The 11344-nt window shown below is 38.2% G+C and overlaps 1 protein-coding gene across 4 annotated transcripts in view; it reads left to right on the top strand.

The window, feature by feature from the left end:
* Positions 1-7360, top strand: part of LOC107730703 (volume-regulated anion channel subunit LRRC8D-like) — an 11953-nt gene extending 4593 nt beyond the window's left edge. For 2 of the 4 annotated variants that reach the window (XM_016541584.1, XM_016541585.1), the window contains exon 2: positions 4585-7360. In XM_016541584.1, the coding sequence (XP_016397070.1) occupies positions 4587-7112 (2526 nt within the window). In that variant the 5' untranslated portion in view covers positions 4585-4586 and the 3' untranslated portion in view covers positions 7113-7360. Of the gene's footprint in view, positions 1-404; positions 533-842; positions 1090-4584 lie in introns of those variants that run through there. The other 2 variants (XM_016541583.1, XM_016541582.1) reach the window with 2 other exon arrangements.
* Positions 7361-11344: the final 3984 nt, after the last annotated feature.

Genomic DNA, 11344 nt, shown 5'->3' with positions numbered 1-11344 from the left:
TATATATATATATATATATATATAATAAATAATCAGCAGTAATTACAAACCAATATTTGTAGCAAACCCCTTCTGAGTGACAGTTTAATTTCGGCTGAATTTGCAACTGTGTTACCCATTTTATCATACTTTTTTATTTGATTTATTTTTACATTTTATAAAGTGTCTACTTTATTTGTAGTCTATATAATACTATAGAAAATGCAAATAAAAGCTTATGGAATTGTACTTAAAATGTATAGAATTTAAAGTTTTCTAATGGTTCAGACCAATTTTGTACCCTGTTCGTGGAAAGTGCCTTCAAACGTGTAACAATTAATGTGTAACAAACGGGTTTGGTTGCTTAGTAATTTCAAGACACCGGTCAGGTGTTTCGCGCGTAAATCCTCCCGTAAACGTTAGCTCCGCCCACATGCACTTCCTCTATTTGACAGTACATTTCTGTTTATTAGACACATTTCTCATTCAACATTTCATACGCATGGATATCGTGGAAGCGTTGACGTTTTTAAAATGACAGCTTTGTTTTGAGGTATGTATCAGCCTGTAAATGTGCCTTTGTGCGGGTTTAAAGGTGGCGGATATGCAGTGTAGAGAACTGGTGCAGACTGGTTGACTGCTGCTGTTTGCGCAGCTCTGAATGTACCATAATAATGAGATGAGCGGGGACCCTTACATGTGCATAAAGCCCTCTCTGGTAAATTATTAGTAAGTTCTCATTTTGTACCGACACTTTTACCGCTTTAACACAACAGTGTCATCAGACCTAAACGGTTTCCTGCCCGAGCGGCGTTAATCTGCACAGAACCGCGAAGACAAAACACCTGATTGCGTTCATAGGCAATATTCCAGTGAATCGCGTTCTGCTCGCGGTTTACGCGTTATTGGGAAGCAAACCATTGTGGTATATATGGCGTGACCCGGTATAGAAACACAATGGCGTGAATGCGCTCAAAATGACGTCTCCCACGCGAGTGGACAGCATATTTGTCTACAACTGTGTCCCCATTACTGCAAGGACAAGTGGATAAAATGTGTTTCAGATCCTCAGGAATTAAAGTGTTACATGGATGACGTTTATATGCGACAGTAAGTATATACGTTATGTTATGCATTCATTTCTGAAATACTACAAATAGTCGAGTATCTTGTTTTGAGGTTTTGTTTATGAAGACTGTCAGAGTAGTTCAGTGCAGTCAAAGAAAGATGGTTTGGGCACTTTTTGAAGGAGACTGCACAAACTATATTGACTGTTCAAACAGTTGCACCGGCTAATATATAACAAGTGATATGAATTTCACGTCTCTTGTAAGACGTTACTGATTTATCTAATTTTAGGTAATGCATATTACATAATTTGTTTCATAATATTGTACACCATTGCCCATGACCAAAATTTTATCCAGCAGGACTACAGTTGTTGTTGACACAACCACTGCAGTCAAGTTAATGTAAAGTGTTAATTTCAAAAAGTGTGAATTTAGGTTTAGATTTACCAGTTTAATTTGCTGTCATTTTTTAGACACATTTGGTGGCTGGATTATGTGCAGAAGATATTTAAAATTTTTGGTTAACCTTAATATTATTCTTGATTTCCTGATTTTGATTTCTTACACTTGACTTGGCAGATATTGTTCAGTTTCAGTTTCAGCCTTTAATCCGTCCCCCCCCCCTACACATATACATACATGTTCATACACTATTACAATAATACTTTATTTTAACTCACTGACCTACAGCAACCTGTACATATGGTACACAAATGGTTGCCCCAACACTGAAATGTGCAGGATAACATGAAGAGACATGATTGGTTAACAGCATTGTCATTAAAAATGTCTGTTTGAGACACAGCACATGAGAATAACAGATGCAGCCATGACCTAGTTACGGGGGTAAAAGCCCAGACTGTGGTTAAATAAGGCTAGCTGTGATGGTAATTGTGTTTTTTGTGGTTTAAGGTTGTGTTACCCAGGTGAGGTTAAAAACTGAGGCTTCTCATCAAAAAATGAGTGAAAGACCAGAATTAATTTTGCAGCTCGGATTTATTAGTCAGAATCCCAGCTATTCTCTCAAAGTTATATTTTCAAAAAAAAAATTGAAATAAAAATTAAGACAACCTATTTCCAAATAAGCAAATTAAATTGTTTTGCCATCTTTTTGTTTTAGTAAACGGCAATTATTTTGATTTCAGACAAAAACATTTGTTTACCTCAAGTTTATCTTATATTTTTTGTGTAATTAACAGCTTTAGATAAAATGGCAAATCCTTTCCAAACAGCTTTTCTAGACACTCCAACATGCCGTTATTTGGACAAACATGTTGTCTTATCCAGAATTCAGGACAGTGGTTGACATATCAGGCTGCTAAAACAATGCAACCAAAGCAATGTTGTTTTAAGTGCAACAGAGCCTTTAGTCTTTCCTAAGTCAACTTAAAGGGGTCCTATTATGCTCTTTTACAATGTCTTGATTTTGATTTGGGGGTGTACTAGAACAGGTTCTCATACTAGGTTGTTCGAAAAGCACATTATTTTTCACATATTTTACATTATTACAACACCTCTCTCCCCAGTCTGGCATGAACGGCTCAAATAGTTCCTGTATCAAATGAAGGCCCGCCTTCTGAAAAACGAAATGTGCTGTGATTGGTTAGCTGGGCCAGTGTGTGCTGTGATTGGTTAGCTGGGCCAGTGTGTGCTGTGATTGGTTAGCTGGGCCAGTGTGTGCTGTGATTGGTTAGCTGGGCCAGTGTGTGCTGTGATTGGTTAGCTGGGCCAGTGTGTGTTGTGACTGGTTAGCTGGGCCAGTGTGTGCTGTGACTGGTTAGCTGGGCCAGTGTGTGCTGTGACTGGTTAGCTGGGCCAGTGTGTGCTGTGACTGGTTAGCTGGGCCAGTGTGTGCTGTGACTGGTTAGCTGGGCCAGTGTGTGCTGTGACTGGTTAGCTGGGCCAGTGTGTGCTGTGACTGGTTAGCTGGGCCAGTGTGTGCTGTGACTGGTTAGCTGGGCCAGTGTGTGCTGGGATTGGTTAGCTGGGCCGGTGTGTGCTGTGATATATATATATATATATATATATATAAATATTTTTTTATATAAAAATTATGTAATAGTACATGTAATCTGATAACACATTGCTTTAAGGAGAATAACTCAATTATCCAACAATGAATTCATGTTACTTAAAACATTTATGATTTATATAAATAACAGCTTTATTAGCCAAGTAAAATACAAGATAATTAATCATTATGCCTTTGAGTCAATTGTTTCTTGACAGTGAGAAGGTCATTCAATTTGGCCTATTGGATGTTTATGGGTAAGTCTTAGCAATGTGAAAGTTTAGCTTCTCACATCAATAGAACCCCTGCAAAATGCCTGAATATTAGTGCAGAGACTTGCAACTTGATATGAAAGACAACATTGTCTTTGGCCAGGCTCACCACTGCAGTACTTTTGTCTTCATGCAGTACAGTATGCCTACTAAGGCTGATAATCTAATAAGAAAGTCTAATGCAATGCTTTAGTGCCTGAGCAGTGATCAAGCTCTGTGCTGTGAAAATTGATATAGGACAGAGACACTAGGATGTCTCCCCAAGCGATGGGACCATTTGTTATCTTTAGTGGTGTATTAGACCACTCCTTGCATTTGGACATTGATTTAATGGAATATGAGAATGAGATTTATGTTATGTCAAGCCTGTATTTCACATAGCAGTGAGTGTAACATTGAGGCACTTGATGTGTTTATTAGCTTAAAGAACGAGCAAAAATGAAACTTTTACATTGTAAAAACTTTTACAAGTCATTGTATAGCATTATGCATTTTATTATATTAAGGTATAGATATAAGATTTTAATAGATGTTAATTTGATCGCCAAGCTGAAAAAAAAAACCAATATATATATATTTTTTTTACCTTTGAAAATATAACTTGTTGTTGTTGTTGTTTTCCACATGTGTACACTTCATGATAACACCAGAACACTTATTAACCCCTTAAGCTCTGGGGTGTTTTTTGGTATTTTCGCCTAAATTTGACATACTCAAATTCAAATGTATATTTTATAATATAGAGTTTGTGGCTGTTTGAGGCTGACTGAAGCAGTAGTACGAGTAGGAATGTGACCCATATGAAAGTTTGCTCAGAGGTGACAAATTTCACAAATACACATTCTTCGTAAAAATTATTTGCAATGGTTAGGCGGAAATTCGTGTGTGGGACGAATACATTTCTAAGCTTAATTTTACTGCTTTATGTATCATAAAACCAAAAGGTATTCTTTGTAAAGAAGAGACTAAGCTTTCAAATGAACCCATATATGGGCTGATACCATGTAAGGAAGGCTATGTAAATGAAGCATAAACATTTTTAACGCGATTTTGGACCCGTATCCCAATATTTAATTGAAAAATATTCGTTTTTCAAAGCCATGTGAAATCAACATTAATACAGAGTACATATATAAGAAGTTGTTACATGTATTTTAAATGTTTTTTTTTTTCCTTTTCTCGGACACTCTTATTTGTCATTGATAATACTATATACTAAATACATGTTTTTGTTTTTTATGTCTTCATGTAGGAATGTTTACCCTCACAGAAGTTGCCTCTCTAAATGACATCCAGCCAACTTATCGTATACTGAAACCATGGTGGGACGTCTTTATGGATTACCTGGGTGCGGTCATGCTTATGCTGGCCATATTTGCCGGGACCATGCAGTTAACCAAAGATCAGGTGGTTTGCCTTCCTGTTCTGGAATCGGTGGAGGACCAAACCCCTGTGGCCGTGGAAAGGCCACCAGAGAAAGCTCTTGGCTTAGGGACAGGAGGAGGTCATGTGACATTGGCAGCTGCACCTTTAGCAAGCAAAGAACAAACCGACAGTGTTGTCCAACACTTCCCACAGTCGTCTGCTGTCAGGCAACCTCAGCCTACGGGTTTACGAACAAATCTGGATTTTCAGCAGTATGTCTTTGTTAATCAGATGTGCTACCATGTTGCCCTCCCATGGTATTCAAAATACTTTCCATATCTAGCTCTCATTCACACTATTGTTCTCATGGTAAGCAGTAACTTTTGGTTCAAGTATCCAAAGACCAGTTCCAAAATTGAGCATTTTGTGTCTATTTTGGGCAAGTGTTTTGAGTCCCCTTGGACAACCAAGGCATTGTCTGAGACAGCCTGTGAAGACTCCGAAGAGAATAAGCAGAGATTGACTGGAGCCTCTACATTACCAAAGCATCTTTCAACCAGCAGTGAGGAGGGAAGTCCAAATCAGTCCACACCCATGCTTGCAAAATCTAACATTAAGTTTTCTGCGGAGAAGCCAGTCATTGAAGTTCCAAGTATGACTATACTTGACAAGAAAGATGGAGAGCAAGCTAAAGCACTTTTTGAGAAAGTGAGGAAGTTCCGCACACATGTAGAAGACAGCGACATGATCTATAAACTCTATGTAGCTCAAACAATAATAAAAACTGTCAAATTCATTCTGATTCTGTGTTACACCATGACCTTCGTCACATCCATTAAATTCGACCATGATTGTGAGCCTGAAATTAAGCATTTAACTGGATACGCAAAATTTAAATGCACCCATAACATGGCTTTCATGTTGAAAAAACTCCTCGTTAGCTACATTGTCCTCATTTTTGTTTATGGCTTGGTTTGCATTTACACACTTTTTTGGCTATTTAGACGGCCTCTTAAAGAGTACTCTTTTGAGAAAGTTCGAGAAGAAAGCAGTTTTAGTGATATCCCAGATGTGAAGAATGACTTTGCTTTTCTCCTACACATGGTGGACCAGTATGACCAATTGTACTCAAAACGTTTCGGTGTCTTTCTCTCAGAGGTAAGCGAGAACAAACTGCGAGAAATCAGCTTAAACCATGAGTGGACCTTTGAGAAACTACGCCAACACGTGACTCGCAATGCACAGGACAAGCTTGAGCTGCATCTTTTTATGCTCTCAGGTGTTCCTGATGCGGTCTTTGACCTCACTGATTTAGAGGTCCTAAAACTCGAACTCATCCCAGAGGCACGTATCACAGCGAAAATTTCCCAGATGATCAACCTCCACGAATTGCACTTTTACCACTGCCCCGCCAAAGTTGAACAGACTGCATTCAGTTTTCTCCGCGATCACCTCCGGTGCCTTCATGTCAAGTTTACGGATGTAGGAGAGATTCCCACTTGGGTTTACATGCTAAAGAACTTGAGAGAGCTCTACTTGGTGGGAAACCTGAACTCCGAGAATAACAAAATGATAGGATTAGAGTCTCTCAGGGACTTGAGGCATCTAAAGATCCTACATCTGAAGAGCAACCTTACCAAGATCCCGACTAACATTACGGACTTATCACCCCACCTGATCAAACTTGTGGTTCACAATGATGGTACTAAACTCTTGGTGTTAAATAGCTTGAAAAAGATGATGAACCTAGCTGAACTGGAGCTGCACAATTGTGAACTGGAGAGGATACCGCATGCAATTTTTAGTTTGACCAACCTGCAGGAGTTGGACTTGAAATCGAACAATATCCGTACCATTGAAGAGGTCATCAGCTTCCAGCACCTCAAGCGGCTTAACTGCCTCAAACTGTGGCACAATAAAATAATTTCCATTCCATTGTCCATAAGTCATGTAAAAAACCTAGAGTTCCTCTATCTGTCACATAACAAACTAGAGACATTGCCTACCACTCTGTTCAGTCTTCTTAAACTTAGATACCTGGATGTTAGTCAGAACTCCATCGTAGTGATTCCTCCAGAGGTGGGGTTTCTCCAGAATCTACAGCACTTTGCCATCACAGGAAACAAGGTGGAAGTGGTACCTAAGCAGCTGTTCAAATGCACAAAGCTGCGTACCCTATCCCTTGGGCACAATTGCATCTCGTCGCTACCAGAGAAAATCGGGCAGTTGCTGCAGCTGACTAATCTTGAGCTGAAGGGGAACTGCCTGGATCGCCTGCCCGCACAGCTTGGCCAGTGCCGACTCTTGCGCCGAAATGGCCTCATTGTGGAGGACCACCTTTTTGATTCACTGCCCCTAGAGGTCAAAGAGAGCATAAGTCAGGAAACCAGTGCTAATTTTGCTAACGGAGTGTGATTGTTGATCAGGAAAAAAACGGTTAGATGGTTTTCTGAGTGAACGGAATTAGAGAGCGCAAAAGGCAGTGTTTCAGTACTTCTGTTTTTTTTTCTTGTCTTTTTAATTTTTGTCCAGAAGTTTTATCCAGGACAGTTGGCATGAATGGATGTTCCATGTGTAAGGAATGAGTCCAGTATCAAAGCTTATGTTAACATTTGTTGTAATTTTTTAATTTTATTTATTTTTTTGCACAGGCTAAAACAAATTGCCGGTAAGCCAATATAAACGTTTGTGAACTTTAACTATGCTTAGTGCATAGAATTCTTAAGAAGTATTCAAATGTTTGAGATTATTATGATTATTATATTTTGTTCTTTTGAAAAAAATGTTTGTTTTTATGATTTGCCCATGTTACAGTGGAAATATAATTCAGATCACTTTTGTTTTCTGTTCATTTTTAGTAGCATTTACGTTAACATTTTCACCAGCTGTTATCCGCAGTCTGCATCACATGCATTGTGTATTGTGGTGCCATTAATGATTGTATTTATTGTTTGGGAGAACCCAGAACAACTGATCAGAGCAGTCTGCTCTGATTGGCCAATCACAATGCACTGGGTCAGTTGGCCAATCAGAGCAGACTGCGCTTGTCAAAGGAGGGGGCTTTGTAGAAAACGAAGCGTTTGAGAGAGGCGAGGCATAGAGGACCTACAATAATGTACAGTATTTGAAAGATAATGTGTTTTTTGAACATTAAAGCATGTCAACATATTCTGTTACACCAAATACACAAAATAATGATCTTTAAAAAAAGCATCATATGACCCCTTTAAAAAAGGAATTCTCATTTTGGTTTAGTGAAAAGTGCACTAAAGCAATTTAACATGTGCACTACAAAGTATTTAAGAAACTGAATGTTTGCATTGATACAAAGTTATCATATCCATCCGAGATTTAATCAAACTGTATATTGTATACCTGAGTTATTATCTGTTTGATCTTTTTTTAATGAGATTGTTCACCTATTCAATGTCTATTAACCAAAATATTCAGTAGCCCCTCACTGCAGAACACAAGATCCAGGGGGCGTGGTTGGATCCACATCTAGGGGGTGGAGATTGGTAGGTTTAGGGGTGGAGATGGGTGGGTTTAGGGATCAGGGGGTGGAGACGGGTAGGTTTAGGTATATGTAAGGTGGGAGGAGTTGGATCTGGATCCAACCACGCCCCCTGGATCTTGTGTTCTGCAGTGAGGACCAGCTCAAAATACTTGGAACTAAATAACAATGTTTGTTGATGCAGCGCAATGCACATGATACCTTTAGTCTGTGCAAGTTTTGGCAATAAAATAGCCTTTTCCTTTTAGCATCATCTTTTTATGTGGGTTACAGAAGTAATGCATACGTTATGGTGACCTCATTTGGCTTGTGCATGTTTTATATATATAACACCATATGATGGGACAGACCTGTAATGTGCATACACTGCATGGTCCTTAATGCTCAAAAACTCCAGTAGACATAGTTAAATTGCCCTGATATATATTCTAACATCATATGTTAGCCTGTAACTGTGTATGACTACCATCTGCTTTAATGTTAGCCATTACTGGTAAAAGTAATGAAAATGCTTGCATTGTGTGAATCACTTTTAAGTTACCTTGCTCTTGAACTACTCTGCGCTGTGCATGCCCATGCAGTCATCTTTTGAGGCAAATGCACAAAAAGGTGACTTGCCAGATGATAGGTATCGATATTCACGCAAATGCTGGGATTACATGTTATATAACTATAACCTGAACCTTTGCTGTTTCATTTTGCTTGACAAAGTAACACATCTGTCATAGACAAATGAACATGGTCAAGATTTAATAGTTGTTTTATAGTTGAACCAAAAATAAAAGATTGTCATCATTTACTCATCCTAATGCCATTTCAGACATCTAGACAACCTGTATGAAAGAATGAAAGTTGTTTAGATCACATTTACTTTTACATTTAATATAATATTTCATTTATTATTATTATTATTATTATTATTTTAGTTTATTGTGTGTGTGTGTGTGTGTGTAATAGAAGAAAGTCATACAGGTTTGAGACAACATGAGAGTGAGTAAATGAAGACAGAATTTAAATTCTTTGGTTAACAGTGTTAACAGTAATTGAATAATTTGGATAAGGTCCATTGTATTTTTTATTTATTATTATTATTAAAACCAATAACATTTCGAAACGAAAAAGAGTTCAAAAGGACACCAACCTCTCATTTTTGTTTTTGACCTATTTACATTTCACAGAAGAGTTGTCTAGTCATTTTGTGGAATTACACTTCCCACGCTGTGTTATATTTGTCCTTCCGAAATGCTGCAGGGTCTGATCTGTAATTGTTATCTTTGTGACCCCTCAAGAATCTTTAGACTTGATGTCGTGCCAGATGAGGCTTGAAAATCATTTTGATACATGTGTGACTAACAATAATTATAACCACATGTGAATCTAAAGATGAGTTTCAATGTTTTGAGTGATTTTGAATTAGATTACTATATAGGTTTTGTAAAATGTAACTTTCTGTTGGTTCTGTTTGATGTTTGAAATTAAAATTTGTTTGTTCATTTATGTAGAGATTTATTAATTTATGTTCCATTTCTATAACCTACTAATAGTTTTACTATAATGTACCTGATTTTAAATGATTCCACCGAAAAAATACTTTGTGTCCATTCAGGTACATAAAACACTTAAATGTTCATTCTGACTGAGTACTATATGTTTTGTTTTTCAGCAAGCTACTTTAAGGTGTATTGCTCTTCAGCCTGGAATGTAGCCTGATACTGCATCCATTCATGGTTTAGCCTTTCCGTTTTTGATGGAAAGGAGAAGGAATTTAGTCTGCTTTGCTTCTAATCACGTTTTGTTTGAAAGGATGTTAAATTTGCAACTTGCGATTTTTTAATATAATAAATACATTGAAAATAAATATTTTGGTGTCTGTGTTGTTTGAAATGTTAAAATTTACATTACAGCAGTGGTTCTTAATCCTGGTCCATCTCTGCACATTTGTATGTCTCCCTTATCTGACACACTTTATTAGTTTGGAGTCTCTCCTACAGAGCTGATCGGAATCAGGTGTGCAAAATGTGCAGACCTGGGGTTCCCAGGTCCAGGATTACGAACTACTGCATTACCAGCATAAGGAACTAACAGCTAAACTATATATTGAGAAGGTAAAGGAGATAAAATAATTTAAAAGAGTAATAATGTGCAATATGGCTTTTAATATTTATAGAGTTATATTAGTGGAGTATTTCAAAACAAGACCCTTTAATAAATCAAATCTCAACATCAAAACAGCGAAACAATTTTCAGCATGAAAAGTCCTGGTAGTTCTGAACTGTTAAAAGGGTCATGAACTGGAAATTAAAATTCCCTTTTGACATATAAAAGGTTGTTGTACTATAAAAACGTCCTGTAAGTTTCAGAACTCAAAACTTTCTTGTTAGTCTAAAAACAGCTTTGAAGTCAATCTGCCAAAACGACAGGTTGTGGAATGTGCCACATTATGACGTATAATAATGTGGCTAAACCCCGCCTCCCCAGAAGAAGGTCGATCAACGCCTGCTTCTACATCACTGCCTGTTTAGCCCCGCCCACCGATTCGCGCATGGAGTGTAATGCCGGGTTCAGACTACAGGATATTTTTGTCGTTCACGATAGTCACTGTGTCAGATTACACGATTTTGACTCCTAAAATCTTGTCGTGTCAGACTACACGTTGCTTCCCAACCATTCATTGCGTGCCGTCTTTAACGACGCACGTGATGTCATCGAGAAGGCGGAACTAGCGACTGACTTCCGAAAACAAGAGTGTAAACATTGCTGAAGCGCTTCCGCTATAATTTGCCAGCATTTTTCTTTCTTTGTTCTGTCGTGGAAGTCCCTCAATGACACATCGTACAGGCAGGAGTACTGTTGCCACAGCTCCACGAACCTTTCCTCCATCTCATAATTCCACCTAGCAGCACCATCATCTCTCTTTCGTTTCGCCATGTTTGAAACCGGTGTATGAAAGAGCTTCTGTGCTGCTATTGGTCAACGTCACCAATGTGACAGAACTCGTCGTGGACGACGGAAAAAAAATGAAAAATGCTAGTCTTTCTGTCGTGATGTCATGAAGCATCGCAGACGCGGAATCGGTTGTCGTTTACGAATCCCCACGACACCCTACGTCAAGCAAATCGTGGCAAAATCGGGC

The sequence above is a fragment of the Sinocyclocheilus rhinocerous genome, unplaced genomic scaffold, assembly GCF_001515625.1.
Source record: "Sinocyclocheilus rhinocerous isolate Xijiao unplaced genomic scaffold, SAMN03320098_v1.1 scaffold1179, whole genome shotgun sequence".
Lineage (NCBI taxonomy): Eukaryota > Metazoa > Chordata > Actinopteri > Cypriniformes > Cyprinidae > Sinocyclocheilus > Sinocyclocheilus rhinocerous.
Note: the sequence above shows the minus strand (reverse complement) of the source record. Positions and strands in the feature narration are given on the sequence as shown.